This window comes from Lepidochelys kempii, chromosome 18, assembly GCF_965140285.1.
Source record: "Lepidochelys kempii isolate rLepKem1 chromosome 18, rLepKem1.hap1, whole genome shotgun sequence".
NCBI lineage: Eukaryota > Metazoa > Chordata > Testudines > Cheloniidae > Lepidochelys > Lepidochelys kempii.
In genome coordinates, this window is record NC_136397.1 from 11,952,036 (window position 1) to 11,977,254 (window position 25,219).

General features: G+C 45.0%; 1 protein-coding gene across 3 annotated transcripts in view; it reads left to right on the forward strand.

The window, feature by feature from the left end:
- The window catches only part of DHRS3 (dehydrogenase/reductase 3), a 41,468-nt gene extending 21,603 nt beyond the window's left edge, over positions 1 to 19,865 (forward strand). Inside the window, exons 1-6 of one of the 3 annotated variants that reach the window (XM_073316662.2) lie at positions 7,528 to 7,666; positions 13,019 to 13,162; positions 14,367 to 14,486; positions 15,338 to 15,576; positions 16,555 to 16,680; positions 18,118 to 19,865. In XM_073316662.2, the coding sequence (XP_073172763.1) occupies positions 13,079 to 13,162; positions 14,367 to 14,486; positions 15,338 to 15,576; positions 16,555 to 16,680; positions 18,118 to 18,202 (654 nt within the window). In that variant the 5' untranslated portion in view covers positions 7,528 to 7,666; positions 13,019 to 13,078 and the 3' untranslated portion in view covers positions 18,203 to 19,865. Of the gene's footprint in view, positions 1 to 7,527; positions 7,667 to 11,944; positions 12,014 to 13,018; positions 13,163 to 14,366; positions 14,487 to 15,337; positions 15,577 to 16,554; positions 16,681 to 18,117 lie in introns of those variants that run through there. The other 2 variants (XM_073316661.2, XM_073316660.1) reach the window with 2 other exon arrangements.
- Positions 19,866 to 25,219: the final 5,354 nt, after the last annotated feature.

Here is a 25,219-nt window from a genome sequence, read left to right on the forward strand (position 1 = left end):
TAAATATTCTCTTTGAGAAAGGACTCTCTTCCTGTGCGTGTGGACAGTGCCTACACATTGTGGACCCTAGTGGAAGGCAAGTAAACAATAATGAATAACTGATCTTAGTGTTAGAAATGTGTTCCTCCTAAAATTTTCTTTGTTTTGTTTCAGGCCATTGCTCCTAGTTATACTTTCCTCTCCTTTGAGACCTGAAATGTTCTCCTTTTTTTCCTTGTCATTCCCTCTCATGTATTTATAGATGGTTATCATATCCCCCCTTGTCTTTCTTCTCAGCTGTATAACTTCCTTTCGGCTCTCCTCATAGGTCAGAGCCTCTTACCCGTTTATTGTTTTGTCACCATTCTTTGGGTTCTCCCATTGTGGCAGTGCAATAAAATGCAAAATCCCCTGGATTGCAATGAAGCCAGAAGGATGCATCATGGCAGGACCTGGCGACAATGCTGTGCAAATCCCAGCTCCAGGTCACAGAACAGCATTCACAAGACCGGCTGTCCAAGTTTTTAGACTCATCCTAGTATCCGAGGGTTAATTTATCTGCCTTTTTTACTATATCACCTGGCTGGTGTACAGTTCATATTATAAAACTCTTCCCTGATTTCTCCATATTGTCCACAAAAAAATAAATAAAACACTGTTAAAATGTCAATAACATTTTAATTTAAAATTAAGAAAATTGTAAATTAAACCAAACATCCTCTTTTGCTCTGTATATTGCAGTCAACATAAATTTTGGGTGGAAAGCATTACAGCTTGAATTAAAGAGATGTACTGAGCATTTCCTGAGAAGGGCTAAGTGTCCTCAACTCATCCCTCAAGTGTAACTTCGGTAGATGTTGAGAGCACTTAGCTCCTCTGTAGGATCAAGCCCAAAATCAGTAACAGAGTTGGGTGAATACTAGGGAAAAATGTTACACAAATGTGCAAGCAAATTCCTAAACAAATCACTCCAGTTTGTTTGTGCTTCCCCGCCCTTTTTAAATTCTTTCCACAGACATTGTTTGTTTTCTCTGCACCAATTTTATACCTTGCATGTTCAAATGCTCATTCCTTTTCCATTAGCAGTCACACCGGAAACCTGATTTTAAGAGTTATGCTCATCCAGTCAGGTGACGGAAATAATATCATGTGACTTATGTGACCAGTCATGACTAACCTTTGAATTTCATATTTCCCTTCACCCTAACAGTTGGCGCCATTACAGGCTAAATGGGCAACCTAAATGCTGCCTTTTCTTGCTTTATAAAAATAAATGGTTTAATCCTTAATGTCAGTGTAACTTTTTGTTGTTGTTGCAGTTAATGCATAAGCCTGTTGCACCCATGTTTTAACCTGTGATATGTTATGTTCTGTGGGATCCAATTATCCTGGGAGATATGAGCAGTGCACAATCATAATAATAATTAATGCTGAATTCAGAAAACAAGTGTGCAAAAGGGCACTGTTCAATATGTTGATGTTGGATCAAATCATTTTCCCGAACCAGACCCAATAACTTTTAACACTCTTTTTAGATTTTTGTTCATTGGCTTTTCCCTGGTCCCTGTCTGCTACAGTAATGCTTTCTGCACCTGCGTGTTTTATCTCCACATGATTTCCTGAGCTCTCTGTGGAAATTTTTATATGAATGTGGGTTATGTGGGCTAGTGGGGCCTGTCTTGCAGAGTGGATGGAGAGGGCTGCAGTGTAGTAGTTTGATTATTTTTTTAAAAACTATTTATGGTGGAAGTTTTAACAGGTTTACAGATCTTTGCCATGAAAACATCAGAGTCAATACAATAATCATTACAACAGTGAGCTTTTGTTGAAAGGAACATTAGAGAGTAATATAATCATCAGATATGTCTATTTACCAGGGTGTTACAAATGTACAGAGTGAACATCTTTACACGACCCTTGACATGCCACTTCAAGTGATTTTATTAAATTGAGTGAAATCTCTGATTACGCATATTAGACATGCCAGGTTTGTTAAGCAAATATTAACAGTTAAAAAAAAAATTGGACAATATTTTCCCGAGATGGCACATTGTGTTTCTGTCACTAGACGTTTTCAAAGCAGTACTTAAAATTAACACATTTTTAAAAAGAATCCACACAAACGTGCTCCTCCCCTTTGCTTTTGACTAGTTGCAGGCAGAGAATTTTCTGACTGGATGTTGCTTTGGGTGCTTTAATGTCCCAGAACCGAGGCAAGTTCTAGCACATCGTGTGGCAGAAACTGACTGTTAAAAAGCTGGTTTCAGAGTAACAGCCGTGTTAGTCTGTATTCGCAAAAAGAAAAGGAGGACTTGTGGCACCTTAGAGACTAACCAATTTATTTGAGCATGAGCTTTGTAGCTCACGAAAGCTCATGCTCAAATAAATTGGTTAGTCTCTAAGGTGCCACAAGTCCTCCTTTTCTTTTTGTTAAAAAGCTATCACTTCTTTCCCCCCACAAATGCCTCCATGAACCTTTGCAGCCCTGACAGCTTGTGGCCACTTGGTGCTTTTGCTGGCACGGTGCACTCCAGTTGACCCTGTCCCCGCGTTAATAGGATTGTAAAGGCTGACTCCTGCGTGACCTCTTCTCGCAAACAACCCACCCTTCCTCTTCCTCAACTGTTCTATACAACAGATCCCCATGCAATCTGCAGTTGCAGTTTATGTTACAGACAAAAGCGACTGGCAAAACCACTGAAGAGAAATCAGCATGGGGCCACCTGTCCTCACATACTCCTGATAGGTGAACAATGCCCTCTGTACTCACAAAGTGGAGGGAAATGATCTTAAATTCCTGTATGCAGACAGAAAATCAAAGTGTTCTTTCCACTATACCGAGGAAGGCCTCCATTGATCCAGCTTTACTGGGAGCAGGTGTCTGCATATTACTCCTGGTTTTCAGTTGCTTCTCTCCATCCCCTTTCCTTCCTTGTGGGGAAAAGAGGGGTCCATTTGAGACCGGGAATCTGGTTCGCATTTAAATGAATAGCATAACAATGCCCACCAGTGATTTTTAACACAATCCTTTGGGTTTTGGGAAGTCAACATTTACAGTAGAAAAGCCAGAGATTCACTTGGAGGAACAAAACTGAGCAAACCTTGTTTATTTAATTTACATGACTGAGAATTACTGGGGCTGATTCTCCGGTTTGGCCAGGCTGCACTGAGCACAGGACCCGAGGATGCTTTAGGCCATTTTTGAGGCACTGCCCGCTGATAAGACAGAGCAGCCTCAAAGGTCTGGTTACCAACCCAAAATATGCTCTGGCCTTTTCTCCCTTGCCACACTGCCTGTTACCAGGGATTTTCTGCATCCTCTGTGCCAGTGGAGTAGCACAAGGGGTCCTATTACAATAGGATGTGGACCCCATTATTTGCTATCTGTTAAGTGCTGACAGTGTGTTTTGCTGGTTTACAAGGCCAGACACTAAGGACAGTCCCTGCTATGCAGAGTTTGCTGTCTAAAAGAACCTTTATATTTAAACTTTTGGGGTCAGGTCCATAGGTGGTGTAAATCACCAGCGCTCCCCTGAAGTCAATGGAGAAATGCCAGTTTATTCCAGCTGAGGATCTGACCCCTGGCCTCCAGATGTGAAAGACTGCTTCGGAGAGGAGGAAAATTTCAAATATGTTTGATGTTCATACGCCACCTGGAGGAGAGGAACATTTGTGATGGAGGAAGAAAGAAGATGACTTTGGGTGGGCTCAGTGATGGATTGCCACTGTGCTGCAGGAGTGCACCTGGCTGCATCCTTTGGAGATGGAAAGCGCAGGGAACAGAAGGTTTTTGTTTCATTTTCTTCTTTCCTGTCTGAAAGGAGAGGAAACTGGGAAAGGGCAAAAGCAAGGACTTCAGAGAGGAGGAGCCTTAGAGTAACAGTCAGAGTCCTGGAGCAACATTAATTCAGCATTTTCTGAAGATACCAGGGACTGCTCTTCTAATCAACTGTCCATGAGCTCAATAGCTAAAACTGAACACTAGATTCTGATCTGACTTAGGGCCCGGCTGTGCTCGAACTGACGTCAATGGCAAAACGACCATTAATCTCAGTGGGAGTGAGATCAGATCCTTTACTCCACTATAAATCCAGCATATCTGTGCTCACATCAGTAGTTACTCTGCATTTACTCCGTTGTAAATGAAAGCACCTCCTGGCCTTGCGAGTACAGAAGGCCTCTCATTTTATGGCAGTCAGATGGATGCCTTTCATAGGCTTAATTGACCTTTATTCTTCATAGCTCAGCAAATGTTCCCACCTGACATGGTAACAATACCTTGCTCTGTAGCCATCAGGGAAATGGTGCATGGTGGACTAGCTTCAGCGCTTTTGTGTAAAACATTTGTGCTAATTCTCTTTGTTTGTCCCCATGCCCCTCAAACAATAAATCAGTATTTTAGCTTTGCAGGTATGGCTCAATTTACTCCTTGTATGTCATAAAGCATTAGGGGCTGGGATTCCAAAGGAACCTAAGCGCTAGGGCACCCACATTCTGTTGAAATTCAATAGGAGTTTAACACCTTAGTCTCCTTTGAAAGACCCAGCCGTAAGCATTGCACCCTTATGTAACTCCAACCCGTGTTTCATTTCATATATATTCTCTTCCATAACTCTGTCTCTAACATTTGTTAGTCTTTAAGGTTCCCCTGGACTCCTCGTTGTTTCTGTTTCTCACGGTTGTTTTTCTTCCTCAATTTAGCCTTCAACTCAAGACTTTGGACCTGACTCTGCTCACTCTGACCAGTGTAAATCCAGAGTAACTCCACTGATGTCTGTTGAGTTAGCCCAGTGTCAAAATATGTGTATGTGAGAGAGGAGTCAGGCCCTTTAATGGCAGGATGTCCTCATTACCCTTCACAGAGGTGTTCCCAGTAGAATCTAGCAGACCTCTGTGATATTTAAATTCAGCAATACTTACGTTCCCCCAGGCTTTAACATGACCAACGTAGCATGTTCTAACATACCACTTCCCTTCATAGAATATCAGGGTTGGAAGGGACCTCAGGAGGTCATCTAGTCCAAGCCCCTGCTCAAAGCAGGACCAATCCCCAATTTTTGCCCTGGCTTGACTGAAGTGATTGTTAGGTTGAGCTAGTTAATGTGATCCAATATCAGACCTTTAAAGCCTAGTCTAGAAAAGCCTATGTGTGAAATGGCTAATTGAGGGCTACCCTCTTACCCCTCTCGGTCCCCCATACCCATATTTGTCCCTTTCCACCCCACCCTCTGCACTTTTGATTGCTTGCCAATATAGGAACTGGCAGAATTTTGCCATTGCCCTGCTTTGCGGGGGTGCTGAGAGCCATTAAACAAAACTGTAAACCCTGTAAATGATGGAAATCACTTCAAACCAGGGGTACTCCCGCACCCCCAGCACCCCTCGTTCCAACAGCTATGCTTACAGTTCATACAGATTTCACCAAGGGGCTGGGTTGAGTATTTTGATCTACTCCGGGCATCAAAAGGTTCTTTTTTTCTTTTTAAAGCAAAGGTTGACTTTTCACTCTGCACAGCCACCCCTCCCACTCTGCCTGTAATCGGGTCTTTAGCATGCCTCTCCTGTGAAGTACTCCTGAACTAACTTGTCCGCATTTACCCAGAGGGCAAGGGAGTGGAAGGGGTGGGGGAGAAAAATCCATTGAACATCAAAACCAAAATACAATCATGTTTTTCAGGCTGTGGGGCCTACGGCACCCTGAGTCCAGAATGCCGAAAACTCTCCCAGGATATAGAATATACTGAAATGTGCCTCTTTGAGGTGTGAGTGCCAGGGCTCTGCAGATAGACTGGGATGAGGCTGAAATACTTCTCTGGATTATCTGTACTTTGTCCTTCCAGAAACCATTCAGCAACTTTCAGGATTGGCAGCACAAAGGCTCTCTGTTTAAACATGGGTAATAGCCTGGGCGATGGCAAATGCCTGCTCAAACAGAGCGACTTTTGTTTCTCTGTGATAGCGGAAGGAGGTTGAGAGGGGCCAAAAAGTGTTATCCTACTCACCCGGAATATCTCTAGCAATCTGTGGCTGGGAGATGCTGTGGTTTCTTTTGATTTGTGAGGATAGCAGGAATGAGATCAAGCTGGGAAGGGCTCTGATATGTTTATATAAACACCTTTATCCCAGAGTGTCTTCAAACTGATCTACAAACAAGATTGCTTCATCCATTCTGAAATGCTACCCACTTTCGGGATGGAACTCTGCGGCTGCTAACCAGTGCATAGAATTGAGTTGCTGTGATCCATTAAAACATGCCCTTACTAATATAGAGTGAGTAGCATGGAGTGGGAGACGTTCTCTCTCAAAACTATTCCAGCTATCGACTCTTTTCCAGCCCTTATTTAGTGAACTGGTAGCTTCTCTGATGGTTAGCACAATATGTCAGATTTGTGGAATATTAGGGCCAAATTCATCACCGATGACATAATAAAAGGGGGGCCGTTCACTGGTGTTGTCCCAGTTTATGCTAGCAATGCTTCTGGGCCGCAGATTAAATGGCTTTTCCAGTGCTCTCCTGCATCTGATGAAGTGAGCTGTAGCTCACGAAAGCTTATGCTCAAATAAATTGGTTAGTCTCTAAGGTGCCACAAGTCCTCCTTTTCTTTTTGTAAAAACCCCTGTAATCGATATCTAAAGGTCTGGGGTTATAGATCTCACCTGCAGAAATTTATCTTTCTTGTGCTGTCTCTCTACTACTTTTTTAAAATACACCTTTTTCAGGCCCTCTTCTTCACTCCTGTAAAATCTCGTGCTGTTCTTGCTCTGCTTTTGGCTATGTGACCTCTCCCTGGAGGACACCTGAAAGCTGTGAATAAGCCATAGGACACCTTTATGACATCACTGGCCAAAGGGTCCTCCCCACTCCTGATGGACCAAATATAGCTCACATTGTTCTGCAGTGTGTAACAGCAATCTCCAGCTGCCTTTCTCTTTGATACAGAGATGCAATCAAAACCTGCTTGGAGCAGGTCATGCTGGGGCCTCCGTGGGCCTCCTATCTGTGTTCAGAAAGGGGCAGCTGATATCTGCACCAGTTTATACAAATCCCTCATGCTATGGAAGCCAACAGTATAACTCCCATTGGCTTGTTTGATGGGGGAAAGTTAGGATTTAAGCCTATGGGGCGGGAGGGGGGCATTAAGCGCCTGGCAAATAGCCAGCAGAGCCCTCGATGGGACATTCTTGCCTTAGGATAACAGCAGCTAGAGCCTGCTTGCATCCCGGGGGCATGTCTCGTTAGCACCCTAAAGTTCAGAGTTAAAGATTCCTAAGAGTCCAACACTGTCTGCTGAGCCTGCGGCTCTGGCTCGAATGATTCTCCTAAGGCCAGCTAAGGAGCTCGGTGGTTTGCCAGAGAGGGGAAGATAAAGTGATAGGGCTTGTTTTGCAAACCAAACGTGAGAATCCATCCTGGGGAAATCTGCAGCGATCCGAGAGGTCGCAGTCACTAGCTACTTTTAAAGTTCCTGTGCCATCATAAATCTCCCGATATTTCTTGTGTCCACTAGCAGGAAGAATCCCTCCACCACCATCAGCTGGTAGCCTAAGCGATTGCTTTCACGTTCCACCTGACTGCCAACCACTGGGGTCACCCAGAGGTAACCACAGGGCAGGAAGCCTCTGTGAGCAGCCCTGCCGCAGCGGGGATTAACCGCCTCACTGGGCCGCTGCCCTCAACAATTTTCTGGTCAGTAACTTTTTGAAAGGAGAGCGTGTCTTGTGCCGTAGGGAGCGGGGGGCAGGAGTGGGTGGGGGAGAGAAGACACGGTGGCTGGATTCTTTCCAGGGTGGGAAACAATCTGTCCAATAACTTCTTCATGACAGAGATTAAATTTTCCTTCCCTTCCCTCCAAACCCATGAATGGATGGCTATGCAACATCCTGACATGCCATGTAATAAGGAACAGTGTCTCTCTGTCTCCTTCACCACTGCATCTCTCTTTGTAAAGCAGAAATTCCTAGCACCGTGAGGATTCCTCTTTCTAGCATTTAGCTGCGAACTTTGTAAGAAGTTTGGGACGAAAGGCTTAAATTTTAATACTGGTGTCCAAACTGGAATCCCAGATCCAAAAAACCTCAGAACTTTGGAGCATTCATAGTCCAAATCCCCCCTCTGCCTTTTGCAAATGCCTCCTATCTTTAGAATGGGCCATTCCCTGAACTCCAGATCCAGACACGTTTCAAGATTAGGGTGTTAATAAGCTACATATGTGCTCTTTGCAATAAGATAAAGCTGACTGAGCTCTCTTAAGGCTAACTTTAAGCATAAGGTACGATGACAGTTGCTTAGAGTGCCACGTCTGAAGGAGTGACAGCAGTGCACAGAGCACCATGTTTGCTCATCTACAGACCAGCAAGAGCCAACATCTGCAAAACACAGGCAGGGGTTCTGACACTGACCGTGAGAGCCCTGGAAAGGGCTTATTTGGAAAATAGTTGGGGCACCAAAGACCACCGGTGACTCTGAATCCCTCTGTGGCTAGTCGTGGTATGATCTGATGCAACCTCACCAGGGTGGCCAACAGAAAATGTCAAGCTGCAAATGCGTTAAGGCGGCTTGAATTCAGAAGAGTCCGGCACCTATGAGCAGGGTGGTGCAAACACTAGTTGGGAAAGGACAATGGAGAAGCCGCCAGGAAAAAGTCAAAAACGGGACTGAAACTATTGCACCATAGGAGAGGAGGAAAAAGAAGTAATGACTACAGGCATCTACTGGCCAAAACCCACGGTGGTGATGGAGTTCCGGAGCAATGGATAGTACTATAGGGCTCAGATTGCAACAGTGATTGAAAGTCTACTGGTGCTTTGGCTCGGGAAAAGGTTTCTGTCCCTTCTCAGCCCCTGTCCAAAACTCTGTCAGGATTTGAGCTCTAAAGAGGCAGAGACGCAAGACAAATAGGGATGTGCCAACTCAGCCTTCTGGCCAAACGTCAGACAGAGACCGAAAGCCTCACACGGGAGCCTGGTCTTGTGAGAGTATTCAGCCTGGTTTCTAGACCAAAGACGTTTTGACTAGACATAGAAGTGAAGCATTTTGAGTTTTGCCCATCACTAAAACCAGCAAAAATGGCAGTAGGAAGGTTGGTCTTGTAGCCATTACTTTTCTCCTCCACAAAGGCTAACACACTCTGAGTCTGGGCAGTGCCATGGGCTGGGAAAACTAAAGGAAGAGGAGCTGGAGCTGTGGCCAGGGTACCGCACCCCACCCAAAACAGCCCACATTTTGATGGAGTCATTTTGCAAGGCTAGCCCACAGGTTAGTCAAGGTCCCAAAATAGCCATTATTGGCTTACAAAATGTTACCATGTCCCACGCTTGCACCATAATGCGATGGCACACTCGTCCCCTGCTCGTACAGTTCTTCACAATGTATTTCCTGACATCATTATGTGTAAGTTTGTCCCCGTTTGACTCATACAGATGGCAATGCTGACAAGCAGAGTGGAAATGGAGAGAGAAGTCTGTTTCCTGTTATCTATCGGTCGTGTGATAGCCCAGACAGCTGGGGAGGATAGGTCATTTTCTTGCCTTGTCTGGTTCCCCCGTCTGGCTCACTCTCTCTCTCTCTCCGCCTCTTCAGCTTGTTGATTTACGTTTTCACCAGTTGCATTGATGGGCATGAACCTGGTAGTCCCCTTGCAAACAACAGGCTAAACTCCCCATGAATGTAAATGCATAATTCCATAGATTTTTGCCTGATGCCTTCATAAGCAGCCATCAGTGTTGTATTTTGTTTCCCTCTTTATACATAAGTGAGAGAGGCCCAGAGAATTTTATATTATCCCTTTTGTATTTCATAACTCCCTCTGTGGTCACACTGTTCCTCCTCCTCCACCCTTTTAAAAATACTTCTTCAACAGTAAATTAAAATCTTGTGAAATTTCACACATTCTGTCTTTCTCTTCGAGTCTACAGAGCAGAAATTGGAAGTGGCTCCCAACCAAGCTATGAAAACAAGATGACACTGAACACAGGCTAACTTCAGTTTTGCAAGCTTGGTGGGGGTGGTGGGGATCATTGGGACAGGGTGAAGCATAGAGACCTGCAAGCACTGGCTTGTCAAGGCTACCTTTTAAAAGGGTGGCTTTTAAGCAGGGGGGCTGTTGGGTTGGCTAGGAGAGCATTCTACATTCTGCCATTTATTTATTCAGACTTTTGGCCGTAGTGGATCTTTTCTTGAAGCATTTTAAAGTTGAAGACCTATTTCTCCTTGCCCGCAACCTCCTCTGTGAGCCAAGGTTTCCAGCAAAATGGCTCTGGCTCAATCTCGCCTGCTCTAAAAGCTCTCTGCATCCTATCCCCCATGCATAGTACTGAAGTTCTGCTTCTTTTCTTTCCTCCCGAGTGTTGTCCTCATACAACCCCAGTGAAATGTGAGTGTCTGCCCACTTAGCTTTATCATTGCATATCACAGCAAGACCGTATGTAGTATGTTTCTTACAGCAGCTTTGCAAAAGGGTTAACTAGAGAGATTTGAATTTTTGTATCTTCTGGTTACGCCTTTGGAACAAATGGGTGTGAAAAAGAGGGACAGGCAGATTCAGAGCTGGTTCAAAGGCAGTTCAGGCACCTTGTTTGATTGTGAAGCCAAATGGAACACAGTCAACAAACCTCCAAAGACACAGTGGTCCCTTCAGAAGCTCCTTACATCTCTATATCTGTATGTATTTCTGGGTGTGTGTCTAAATAAAGATACATAAAGATCACAGGGGTTTAAAGAACAGCATTCGTTTTAAATTTAACCCATTAAGGAAGTTGGCTGGAACCCAGGTACAGTCAATTTTTATCCATGTTCGGCTGTACTTCAAGTGTCCTTTGTACTGCAGGAGCAGTGTAAATGAGAATCAGGCCCTGTGCTGATAATGAAGTGGCTCATCTTGTCCAGCGAGGAAACTTTCTTCAAGTGCTTTATTGTGGGCAGGGAATGCTGAATGCTCTGTCGTCTTGTGCTGTCATCCAGTTGACTCTAGGGGTTGCGTTACGGGCAGTTATGTAATTCAGTCTCTGGACCTTTTTGTCTTTCAGCACTTGGTCACCCAAAAGTCAAAGAGAGCTAAAATCCTAAAGATGCAATGTATTACTTCTTTAACCCTTTTAAAAAAAACAACAATCAGTTAAAAAAAATACCAATCAGTTCACACTAATCATCAAAGGGAGTGCAGTGGCTGAAAGCTTGAGTCACAGAGTCACGTAAGATCTGTATTTCAGAAGATTTTCTACCAGCATTAGCAAATTGCTCAGAAATGACACCATCATTAAGGCTAAAAGCCTTTCCTGTTATGAGCCCAATTTTCTAATCTCTTATGCAGAATAACCCACTTAGGAGGAGCATTTGGCTCTGAGAATTTCTTCTCTCTTCTATGGTTTAATACTGGTTATGCCATGTTGCGTTAGCCATGTTGATCCCTTAATCCTGAATAGTAATTTGCATTAAGAATGTTCTCTTCTGTGGGGATTTCTGTGTGGTGAAAACTGCCTTGTGAGCATAAGCAACCTACAGATTTTCTTTTCTTTTTCCTGCTTTGCCTACCAGCTCATGGGGAGGTCAGTGCCATTAAAGTCTGTAGGAATACACGCTGTCCTGTAATTTCACTTTTGTAAAATGACACGTTTCCGATGGCTCGCAGTGATATGGACAGAACCATCCCTTGGGTAGGGTGAATCAGGGCGACTGCTCTGGGCCCCGCACTTCAGGGGACCCCGCGGGCTGCTGCAATTGGTCCCGGAAGACATAGGCATGGGAACTAGAATGTTGCTGTCAGCTTGTTAAATAAATGCTGAATGAGAGCTTGCATGTATTAATTGCAAAATAAATAAAGGTAACAATTGAGGTTTCTGATTTAAAATGTCCTTGTCAATGTGTGTTTAGAGTTCTCACAGCCCCATTGCAGATGCTGACCCATTATATTGAGCATATGGCATAGGAGCTGCAATGTCCCCAGGACAGCAAGTCTGAGACAAAGTTGGTTTAGGAATCATAGGGCTTGAGTCTGTGGCCTTCCTTCGACAAAAAGCCTGTTGAACTCACTAAATGGTGAGTCTCCTTGCTCTTGTGGGTTTAACTGAAAACCACCACATTGTTTTATAATGAGCTTCTTGCTTAATTTCCTCCTCTTTGGTATAGTATTGGCTTCTCCTCCTCCTCCATTCTCTTGAATTGGGAATTCACCTAGAAGAGTGGTTTCCAAACTTTTTAGGCTGGGAACGTCTTTCCAAATGATGTAGTCTCCTGCATACCCCCATCTGAGATAGCGTCATAATAGACCTATGACTAGGTTGCCAAGTCTGACAAAATAAAATGCTTTGTCCGCCATTACTGAATTTTTCTCGCGTAGCTCCTGATGAGAGCTTACGTACGTACCCCAGTCTGAAAACCATTGACGTGGAATAATAGCTTATAAATTGTCAGCATTCTAAACTGTTACTTTCCATGTGTCGGCTAGACTGTATTTTACCTTACCAGGGAGCAGAAGCGCTAACAAAATTTAGTTGTCAATGTATGACCAGCAATAATATGCAGTATGTATATATGGGGCAATGTTTTTAGGGTTAAACCTAACCCACTTCCCTGAGTTCCACCCCATGTCTGCATGACAACATTAGGATTATATCAGAGAAACTGTGTGTGTGTTGATGGCTTGTTTGTTTTAATTGCCCATGTGCCTGGCATATTTAATGATCACCTTATGCCACTGGCCAATCATTTGGCCCAGAGCTCCGATTTTCTGCGCCGACTGTTACACAGCTTGCAAATAAAAAGCCTTCACCTGGACATTGTGCGTCAGTCACCATCACGATGGAGTCACTTAACGCTGGCCACCAGCATGACCACCACCACCGTAGTTCCCTAGACCCATGTGTTACATAAATATTTTTGTTTAAAAATCAGTGGAGCCCTAAATGAAACAATGTGACAGGACTGGCACTGCAAATGCAATTAAATGAGCCATGTTGAATTGTTCAAGTTAGAAACAGATTTTAATTACAGTAGATTCAAAACAGGAACAATTTTTACTTGAGCAAATGTTTCTCGCTGCAGATCATCCTGTGGGGTCGAACCGAGAAGTGCCTTAAGGAAACCACAGAGGAGATTAGAAGGATGGGAACAGAGTGCCATTACTTCATTTGCGATGTGGGAAACCGAGAGGAAGTCTATCGGCAAGCCAAAGCTGTCCGGGAAAAGGTTGGTCTGTGTGGTGGATCCAGTGATGGGCAGAGCTTAGAAAATCCCCTAACCAATGGCAAGTGGGAAATGTTCTCTGGCGGCTTAGGAAGAAGGGCAGCTATACATTCTGCATCTGGCAAAGGCCTGGCCCTGTCCGTTTCTTGCTTTGATAGTAGGGAATAAAGGGCCTGATTCTCCAATGCCTTCTGACCTTGCTTTGACATTTATATCTGGGCAAAGAAGTTACGAAGTGCTACCAAATCAGAATTCTCTATCCACTCACACCAGGTGTCCATTTGACACCAATTTTGTACAGAGGAAATACTTGCACAAAGTGTAAAGACAGCAGGGAATAAGTCCTGGTAGGTCTTACGCTGGATCCTGACACTGTATCAAGAAGCTGAGTGTGGAAGGAGCTGTGAAAGAGCAAATATCCCACCACGGAGCCAGCCTCTCTTCTCTTGAAATATCTAGGTCAGTGGTTCTCAAACTTTAGTGTTGGTGACCCCTTTCACACAGCAAGCCTCTGAGTGTGACCCCCCCTTATAAATTAAAAAAAACCTTTTTTACATTTAACACTATTATAAATGCTGGAAGCGAAGAGGGGTTTGGATTGGAGGCTGACAGCTCGTGACCCCCCTATGTAATAACGTCGCAAGCCCCTGAGGGGGTCACAGCCCCCAGTTTGAGAACCCCTGATCTAGGAGATATTATAGGACTGAAACTGAATTATAAAATGCAAGTTATAATAATATATAAGAGAATCCTAATAATAGCCCAACAAAGGCAACTGGCTGTTGATTTGGGGAGAACTTCTTTTAACTATAGATCTATCGCTAGTCCTTCTCATGCTCCTGGCCGTCTTTCCAGCTGCCTTTCTCCTTTTGAGTGTCTCTTTGTAGGGACAAATGTTTTACACCACTTTGTCTTTGTTTCAAAACGGTGTAGAAGTTCATTAGTAGCCAAACAACATGCTACGAAACTGCCTGGAAAAAAGAACCATGGAGAAGTCATTTGTGCAAATGTTAAGTACCTGTGCTTCAGCTACTTTAAGCTACCTGGGGTACGTTGTAGTCACCAGAAAGATTACAAAGCCCCGTGTGGCAGGAACTCAGAAGAGGCCATGGAGTCACACTTCAGTAAAAGGACCAAAGTGACTGCTGTATTTGTGAAAAGAGATGTCCACTGTAACCAATCAGCTGCCCCCTTTTTCTTTTTGCAGGTGGGTGATATCACCATCCTAGTGAACAATGCTGCTGTCGTTCATGGTAAGAGCTTGATGGACAGCGATGACGACGCTCTACTCAAATCACAACACATAAATACCCTGGGACAGTTCTGGGTAAGATAAGCTCCTGTATCCAGCGTATTCAGACTTGGAAATGAGAGTGACAAATTACAGCCAGTAAACACTTGGCTGCTGCTATACTTTTCCAAACGATGCTTGGTAAGATCAGCCTGACATGAAAACGAGCCAGGAAAAACAATGTGAAAGGCAAAGGCCAGAGGAGAGAAGTCTGAGGAAAAAATTGAGTTTGACAGATTCCCTCAAATTGATTTCAGTTACTTCTGCTAAAATACCATATTAAAGGCTTCCAGTAATTATAATGCCTCTGATGCTCTTTTAAACTCACCCTGTGACTTACAAGAAAAACTCTGATTTCCTTTGAGAAATCCCAGGCGCACAAAAGAGAGTTTCTCTGTTTGATGCACATCTGGAACATGAGCGAAACATGACCAGATGCATGGCTGCATTGTTCAAGGAAGAGAGCTTGCATTAAACTCATTCAGTTTCTAATTAGATCCGTTAAAAACTAATGTACTTGTGTTGTTCCTCTCCATGTTGAAGTCTTTACCCTAAATAATGTGCATCTGAGCAGAACAGGGCATGATCTTTATTGCCTTTTATTTTGTGCACGGCTTAGGGTTGTGATAGCACAGGTTTGGTTTTGTTCACGGGAATCAGGTTAACTGAGGCTTTTTGGAACCACTCACAGAGCAGCGAGGCTCCCTTCAGTATGAAGCGGGGCCTGAAGCATGGAGTTTGAATGTAATTACTCCGCATACCCCTGAACAACGGAAAGCACAATTGGGCCCTGCATCACTAGGCTTGTTTTCTTAGTGGCTATAATTCCTGTTGTGTCTCTCCTTTGTGAAGTTCTTTTTTTAGTTTCTCTCTCCGTTCCTTTACAGACCACCAAGGCCTTCCTGCCACGCATGCTGGAGCTGCAGAATGGGCACATTGTTTGCTTGAACTCTGTCTTGGCCTTGTCAGCCATCCCTGGTGCCATTGACTACTGCACCTCCAAAGCCTCTTCCTTTGCCTTTATGGAAAGCCTGACCTTGGGATTGCTGGACTGTCCTGGAGTGAATGCTACAACAGTCCTGCCATTCCACACCAGCACAGAGATGTTTCAGGGCATGAGAATAAGGTCAGTCCAGGGGAGATGGTGTAAATCATCTCACTGAAATTAATCAGCTGAACATGTTCGTTAATGCTTGGGGGTTTTTAAAGAGAATTTGATATCTGATCTGGCTGCCTGTGAGCAGAGGGGTCAGTCTAGGCCTCCTGAAGCCATCAGGCTGGTTCTTCTGATTTGCTGGTACACTCCTAACGTGTACAGTTCAATTTGCCCTTCCTATGGGAGGGTGTCTTCCAGGCAATTGTTTCTAGAGAGAAAATTAGAAGTGACTTTTGCACTGGGAGCCAGCTGTGGACATCAGAGCAGAGGAATCAAACTGATGTCTGAGGTTGTTCAAAGGGGCGAACAGTCCTACAAGTTGGGAATCCACACGACAAGTTCCTAGTTCCTTCTTTATTCCTGTTGAGGGGCTCAATCCTCCCCCACTGGAATGAATGGCGAAAAGTTTCACTGACAGCGGTGAGAAGGGCACTGGACCCTAGCCTGCTCCTACGAAAGTTAACGGTTTTCAAGGGGCTAATGACTAGCCAAAATTAACCCTTTACCAGTGGTGGACCCGTATCTCTTGATATGAATTGCTAACACAGTTCGTGCACCCTCCGCCGTGGTGAATGGTGCAATGTGACGTCGCCGTTGGGAGCTGGAAATCCATGTTCCTGGTATTAAGAGGCATGGGAGCATCTGGTTTTTGTCTTTCGCCTGCCAGTAATTTAATCCAAGAAAAAGGCAGGAGAGAGGAAGAGGAGGGAGCGGCCCCTGTTATGCCCTCTTATAAAATGCAGCATATGCTCCCCTCGGCCTTGGTGCCAGCCCAGCTTTACTGGTTTGGGTAGTGAGTGATAGGACCAGGGTCTCATCCTCTCTCTGCTCCTCCCTGACAGTTTTGTGGGGTGGTTGAATGCTGGCAGCAGCTCAGAGAGCCCAAGGACTGGGATTGTACTGCACCCTAATTAGGTAATGAGTTTACTTCTTAATTTCTTCACTCAGGTTCCCCAATCTTTTCCCCCCACTGAAGCCAGAGACTGTGGCCAGGAGAACAGTAAAAGCTGTTCAGCTGAACCAAGCCTTCCTCCTCCTTCCGTGGACAATGCATGTACTTGTCATCTTGAAAAGGTAAATATTTCAGTTCTCTGTGGCTGCCTGACCCACTCATTTTACCCTTTGGGCAGAGATGGGAGGCAACCCCGATTTCTGTCTGCTAAGCCAAATCTCATTTGACAGTTGCACGATACAGTAATTACCTAGGACCAGATTGTCCCCTGCCACAGAAGCCAGAGGGCATCAAGGATGGGGAGAAAACTTTGCACGGTTCCATTTGTAGAGTTGTCTTAAGTTTGTTACATCTGCGTATGTGCCCCCACCCCCCCAATGAGGAAGCAGATCCAGCCCTCAAAACTCACAGATCCCTGAGATCTGTACTGACAATCTGTTTCCAGGAAATTTCTTACTTATTAACCCATTTATCTATTTGATTTTTTTATTTAGTAACCCCCTCTCCAGATTCCAGCAACTGTACAAAATGTATAAAATATACACCTTCTCATTTCTATTTGGAGACCACTCTTTCTGTAAAGCTATGAGAACATAAAAATGTAAACCAAAATTAATTATTTTTATGTGATCAATTTTTTAAGGGAACTTGAAACTGTGTGCAGAAAATGAACCCTAGTCTCGCTCACTGAAATAATTGAGGACAGCACATTTTAAATTTATTTTCTGTGAGCATTGAGACCAGAAACCATCTAAAAATAGAGCTCATCCAATCACAGAACTGAAACATTGCCATGTGACTTATGTCACCAATCGCAACTAAATGACACATCCCAGATTTCAGATAGGAAACCAAAAGTGAACAAAATTCTCAACATATGTTAAATACCTTTGAATACCAAATAAATCTGAGAAAACCTTGCTCCATTCGTGGACACTTTACAACCAGAAGAAGAATGGGCACCTGTCAAATATATTATTTGTTATGAATTATTCATTTAGCTTGTCAGCACAAAAGACAACAGGAAAAAAGCACTTCAATTCTCAATATAAATTCTCAAGATTTATAACATTGAACAGAATCTTGCAATTTAAGAGATGTAGATAAGAACGGCCGTACTGGGTCAGACCAGGGTCCATCTAGCCCAGTGTCCTGTTTTCTGACAGTGGCCAATGCCAGGTGCCCCAGAGGGAATGAACAGAACAGGTCATCATCAAGTGATCCATCCCCTGTTGCCCATTCCCAGCTTCTGGGAAACAGAGGCTGGGAATGATGCCTTCTTACAGGTTACGTTGTTCTACCAGGGCCTGTTTAGTAAGCTCTCTCTTAGTAGGAAGAGACTCTATAGCACTTTCTCCCTTAGGGCCAGTCATTCCAGGTTCGGATCAACTTCAGATCCCACCGAAGTTGTTGGAAACACGCAGCTTGCAAGACTGGACCCTTGGTATTTCTGACGGAAAGATGACTGCCTCATGCCACATTGTGTGTGTGTGTGTGTGTGTGTGTGCGTCTTCTCATTTGAACAGATTAAAAAGTGTGTTTATTTTCTTTCTCTGCAGCATTCTCCCTCGGTCAGCACTTGAAGAAATCCACAAGTTTTCTGGAAGCTACACCTGTATGAACACGTTTAAAGGGCGAACATAGACCTGGTCATACTTAGAGGTCATAGTTCATTCTAAAATGAAGCCAACACAAGCAGCAAAATCCTGACAAGATTGTGAATCAACGGTCTTGGCTTTTAGCCTGCCTTGCTCGTGTGACTTGTGCTGCTGTCAGGCAACAAATTTCTTGCAGGGCATATCCATAGCAACATGACCTTTGCACAGGACCGCATGGCTAGACTGGACTTTTGGGAAGAACAACAAAAACGTTGAGATGTTTGTACAATGTTTAGTTCTTTAGAGTCTGATTCTTACATCCGCTCATAGTTTTATGATTTAATTGTCGTTTTAATTGTACCCTTAGGCTGCTCCAACCAGGGTGCAGCACATCCCTCCCCACTCTGCTCACAGAAACAGGAAGAGCAACTAGTGTTGATATCAGATCAGCTTTTTGAATGAGAATTTAAAAAATGGCTTTGCAGGGTTACTAGCTAAGGGTGTTTATTGGGACCCCACTTTTTTTCCCCGCTCACTGCATTGGGTGGCTGTACTTTACAGCCATTGAAGCAGATTGTTCCGCTCATTCCTTCTGCATCTCTGGACAGGAGCAAATAGCTGGTCCGCTCAGGGGCCACTCAAGAAGCCTGAGTGTGGAAGGACAGCGCTAGCCATAGCAAGTCTTTATTGTTGCCTGTCCAAAGGCTGAAGTGGCAAGCTCAGAAAGAGGAGTGACTAGACATATTTCATGAGATGGACAATCTGAATAGTGGAAGGTCCCGCCTACTGCTGAAATCATATACAGAAAGTAATTGTCCTTCTGAATATTTTTGTTCATTTGTGGTGAAATATAATTTCCTTTTAGCAATAATCCCTAGATTTCCACTCATTTAGTCAGTGTTGGCTTGGGAACAAATTAACCTTAGGGCCTTCCTCGGCACACCCTTATTCATGCAAGCAGTCCTTACACTGAGAAATCCCATTGATCAACCCGCACAGAGAAGGAAATGGAATATGTTCCAAAAAGTAGAAGGATGTGATGCATGGACATGAAATGTGAAGGTGGGAAGCGCAATGAGCAAAGGCCCGATGTAACCCCCATTGAAATCAATGGGGATCTTTCCAATGACTTATGTGAGAGTTGGATCAAGCCCTAAATGAGCCAAAAAGGGGAGGAAGCAGTGAGGTAGAATTCCCAACGAGACATTCATTTTTATTGTTCTTGTTATTTTTTTGTACAATACAGTTTCTTTAACAACCCAGTAAAGTACAGCTACACATCCCCATGACCGATCCATCGTGCAGCACTGGGCATACTACCATGTCCTAAACATAAGAGAACACAACCGAGGGAGGTATTAATCATAACTGCAGCATAGCTTGGCCGCAGGTGTGATCGGCGAGCACCTCAAGAAAAGTGCTTTAAGGACAGTCTTGTGGCTAAAGCACTGGAGCGTGAGGTAGGATTCCTGCCTTCTGTTTGCAGCTCTGCCTCAGACTGCGTGTGTGACCCCCGGGACAAGTCACTTCTCTCATTGTGCTTCAGCAAAGATTGTTGTGAGGCTCGGTTCCTTAATGTTTGTCAAGTGCTTTGCAGTCCTCAAATGGTGGGAGCAAAATGTTGTTTGCTTACAGTTGGAGAGGTTACTTGCAAAAAATGTAAAGACGAGAGGAAGAATCCACATAATAAAACATCTGTTTCTAGAGGAGATCTGTGTTTCGTTGGAAAAGCTGGAAGTGGATCTGTGCATTTGGATACTCTCTTTGTTCTATTGTGTAGAATGGAGAGCAAAGAGCTAGATTTGGTGATGCTTTTAAAATCTGACAGTCTGATCCCTGGCTGGTGTATATCCATATAGATTCATCAATGAATGGATTTTGCGAGCTCCACAACCTAAGGCAGTGGTGGGCAGCCCATGGGCCTCATGCGGGCCATGAGACATTTTGCTGATGTTCCCGGCCATTCGGAGCTGCGGGAAGCCCCACGGACATAAGGCCTTGTCTACATTTGAAATGTTAGTGGCACAGCTTGCACCACTGTAGCGCTTCTGTGTAGACACTGCCTACGCTGACAGGAAGGGTTCTCCTGTTGGTATAGCTAATCCACCTCCCCAAGAGGCAGTAGCTAGAATTCTTCCATCGAGCTAGCGCTGTCTACACCGGGGGTTACGCTGGCTTAACTACACTGCTCAGTGGGGTGGACTTAACTTTAAATTTAGTGTTGATCGGGCTTGAGAGGCCGATCCTGCAAAGAAATCGATCCATGCAGACTTTTTTGCCTACATAGGGTCCCAGAGAAGTCAGTAGGTCCCGTTGCAGGATCAGGGTCTGAGGGATCATTATTGCCATGATGGCGTCCAACTTCCCTAGATATTGGAGATTAACTGTGCTTTCCCCCTGAGGTCAGGATCACAAAGCTTAATTATGGCATCTGCTTTGAAAAGGCATCCTACAGTGGGGTTTTGTATTGATTCCCTAGATATCTGCAGCTCTGTGGAGAGATTGCAAAGGTGCATTTAGTCTCTGTGATTCTGTACCCCCAGTGTTCCCCCAGTGGGCTCTTGGAGGTTTATTTATTTTCTGAGAAGCAGGAGAATTTGGCAAGAGCTCTAGTTAGTTCACGAGAGAGCCCTTCCAGGGATCTGCCAGGAATACAAAGGTACCATCTGTATTGAGATCCATTTGGGGTGAGGGGGAACGCTGCCCTCCTCTCCCCATCTAATCCTGTATATTTTCTCATTATCCATGATCAGGCATGCCAGCCTTGCAGCTGTAAGAACAAACAGAACTGGTGGAAGAGGGCTTCCCTGCTGGGGACCCTTAAATTAAAACTTTGGTTTGAGGTTCCATTAATTAGTGACATGCCAATTCAAAGAGGCGGTAAAGAGGCATTCCCACAGAATATACCAAACCCCCCATCCCTGCTCCTCTGTACACTGAGTACTGTCTGTTTCTTTCTAATGAATATGAACGAGTCAAATGCCACCCGAGACTCACCCTTCCCCTCCCCGCACACACCCCCTTAGCTCTCCCCACCCCTCAGGGTCTCTGAGCGGACAGCAGGTCAAATAGCAGTCACAGTGGGGGAGAGGTATGCAGCAAACAGAAAATAACAAGGAAAACATTGGCGCTTCTCTTTAGAATTCGAGTTGGACAAGATCCCTCCCTCTGGTGCGAAGAGAAGGAATGTTTTGCGCCTTTATGAACTAGTGTCTTGCGTGGCTGGATACATTCTGAAGACTTTGTTTCACGGAGCGCCTCCTCTGGAATGCTGGTTGAGGTCTTCTGTCCCCTCAGACGTAAGGCGGGTAAGCTGGAGGCACGGCTCATGCAGGCATGCTTTGTAGAAGCCTTAAGGCTTTCTCAAAAGAATTTCCGCCCTTCCACTTATTTTAATTTTGGTTTTCCCTGCTCTCTCCACCCTTTTTTTAATCCCTATATCATTATTGCACATTTCAGTGCCACCATCTTGTAGCCAGATGTCAAACAGAGGGTCTGGAATAAATCTAAGACAGAGGTATATATTTATTAGCCTGTCGGAGAAGGAGTCAAGATGAGGCTGCAGGAACAGGCCGTCGAGGTCTCCTGTGAAATTAGCAGAACTTTTCAGGTTTTCTCGACTTATTCCAATGTGTGACCCAATAGAAAAGTACCCACAGTGCATTTTCTTCTTCCTGTGCAGGAGGCTGTTGCTGCCCCTCTTAGAACTAGATGCTAGGAAAACTTTAGGACTTGTTCTGTCCTGACGTAAAGCCTGCAGGGTGCCTGGGGTTTAAGTGGGGGCATATGGCAGTGCTGTGTGTTGTCAGAGGCTGGTATTTGCACGTGGTAATTTGCAGAGGGGGCGGATGGGGGATGGGAGTACTCCCTTGCAAGTGAGGCCACTGATCCTCCCCACTTCACATTTTTTAATCATAGAATATCAGGGTTGGAAAGGACCTCAGGAGGTCTAGTCCAACCGCCTGCTCAAAGCAGGATCAATCCCCCAATTTGTGCCCCAAATGGCCCCCTCAAGGACTGAACTCACAACCCTGGGTTTAGCAGGCCAGTGCTCAAACCACTGAGCGATCCCTCCCCAAAATGAAAAGCCATGCCACTAAGTGCAACCTGGTGCACTTAGAAGCAAAAAAAAATTGCCCTCTTCAGCTGTATCCTTTATGATGAGTCGGTTTAGAAGAATCCAGAGAAGAGAGTGAGCTCCCCTCGATGCAGTGAAGTCCTGCACCCCCATTTCTTTCTTCAAGTTAAGCATTGGTGGAAACTATCCGCATAGGCCTCCTGGGACTGTAGCGCATGCCTGGGCAAGTGACTGCAGCATTTGCAAAGAAAAGCTTGTATACTTTTCTGTAATGTGTTCATCCATGTAGGTGGGAGTGATTCGATCTAGGTTTACAAGCCTTTCAGACTGCTCCCACCACCCCCACGTTCAGGTACTAACAGATCGTCCAACACTTGCCAAATCTCAAAAAGCAACAGGCCAAATTCAGACTCCGCCTAAGTGGGTGCTTTGTCTTTAGTGGGGACACACCTGTGGGAATTTGGCCCAATGTTATTTTTCTTTCATTGAAATCAAGCTGCTTTTCTGCCTGAAAAAAGGATAACAGAGCAGCCTTGCATCAGGCACTTTGTATTTTTTGGTTTCCTTGCATGCCAGCACTGGTTTTAATAAACTGATTCAAGGTGATAAATATTGTCGCTCTTTGGCTGAGCCTGTCATAAACTTTTGGCGTCTGGCAAGATGCCAACGAGGGTAAACTCTTGTATTTTCGGCTGCCAGTGTCACCAAGCAAACAGCCGTGTCAAAAGTGATCTCTTTACAACCACGTTCTCCATCGTGTGAAGATCCACAGGTCTGGGTATTTCAACCTCCTTGCAGCTGGGATTAGAGCCAGCACTATAAGTCACTGGCAGCAGGAAACGCCTTTCCCCCCTGAAGTTCCCTCCAGTTTTAGCTGCCTCCCCACTGTTGAGTTGTTCCCCAGGCCCTCCGTGCTACAGCGAAGCTCTCTCCGCTTTATCAAATTCCTGACTAATAATTCAGCTCTATAATGTGTCCATCTAACTCCCAGCTGTGTCCCAGGGCTGCTTGTGCCTTTTGGGGGGATTGTCCCCTCAGCGTCACATAGGGTTGTCACCTCCGAGATTCAAAAACCCGGGACATCTGAACCGTTTTGTCTGGGAGAGCTATTCCAATCCTAGGAAAACCTGGACAAATGGCAACCCGAGCTTCACTTCCCCTTTGACTGGCGCCTCTGCAGGCTTCAGGGAGTGAGGCAGGCCGAGAAAGGCACAAGGAAAGATCTGTCTCTCCTGTCTGGACACGGCCCAGATGCTGTCAACACCAGACAGTTCAGTAAGGGGCCTTTGGGCCCTGCTCCCTCCTCCTGCTGCTTCCCTCTCTATAACAAGCCCTCCCTCCCACTACACAATCCCTATTCATAGCCCGGCCTGCGACCTCCAGGGGAAACACAGCTCCATCTGCCCCACGTGGACCCCATACAATAGAAGGGGATAGAGCCTGGGGCACAGCCTTTCTTGAACCTCACAGTCCTTCCCTGAGAGATGAACTGTTGGGAAGACAAGACACTAAGTCCAGTCTCTTTTGAGGGCGAGGAGCTCACTAGCCACTTGGCAGTATCTTTGGAGCAATGTCTGAGCTCCCAATGAGCCCCCAGCATGGAAGCAGGATCACAGGGACAAACTGCCAAAGGAGATGTAAATAAAGAAAATCATCACTGGTTTCCCCTACTCCCCTTCACTGAGTGCAGTGCTGATTTCTCTGAGTGCACACATGCTCTCACACACACAAGAGGAATCCCTCTTCCAAGGAGGAAGGCCAGCTGTCCGAATCAGAGTTAAGGGATCACATAATATATATAATTTAAAAAAACAGACATAACCGATGATGGACTCTTTCAGGCAGATTAGGCAGTACTGTGAAACTAGGCGTACGTGGTCCGTTGCAGCCCTAGACAAGATATGACTATTTATCCTCCTTCATGTTCCCTGGGATGATATGATAAAAGATCTCCCGCCACACCTAAAGACCAGGAAAGTCTTGACTGTCACCCCCTTCCACTGTTGTGGTCACCTTCCCCTAAATATCAGCCTGTTACCTCCGGCAACCACTGTGGGCCACCACGTCCTAGTGGTCAGTTTACCGTTCCCAGCTGCAGGTTGCTGTGTCTCGAAGCCACCTCGACCTCCTTCCTGCAGCAGATGGCTGTGGTGTGATGTGGAAGAACAAACAGGAAGTAGGGGGCTTCTTGACCTACTGTTTACTTTTACTAGCCTCCTTGGTCTCCATTTTATAAGGCCGTATGGTGCCTCAATGCACTAGTCCAAATTCAACCTGGCATCACACCAAAGATGAACCTTGCTGTCTTCCATGATAGTTAGGGACTCCATTTTTCTAACTGGGAGAACTACTTTACCTGAAAGTTTGGCCTCCTCACTGTACAGACCCTTTTCAGGCAGCCAGGGCCTGAAAGTTCTCAGTCAGCATAGCCTAACAACAGAAATAAATAAAAATAAAAGCATTACATGTTACTGGACACCCTCCACATGCTTTCACATACAATGCTCATATGAATGGATGGTATTGCAAATATGATCCCTCTCAGGCTAAAAACCACATAGACTAAAGATTTTTCCCTGAAAAAGCTATTGGGACACAAATTTGTTTCATGCAGGTACATGGGACCTTTGTTATTGAGACCAGATGCTCAGGCAAATGTGATCCCAGTTCTTTTAGTGCTACAGTGGGAAACTTTATGGAAAGCTGAGGCTATTCAGAGACTCATTGGAAAAGTAGATTTACAATCTTGGCTCCTGCCAGACACTGCAGAAAAGAATAAAGATCACATAACAAGTCCCTGAAGTACAAGAGAGATTACCACTTCGCAAGTGGTAGCTGGAAGAAATCCAGAATTCTGAGGCAAGGTCAGTAGTTGCCCGCAGATGCCTCAGAGCTTTCTGCATGACTCCCAACCAGCCCTATGCAGACTTAACCCCCCCAGTTAGTTCCAGGTTCTTTCAGCCTGGGAGCAAATGGCTACCAACA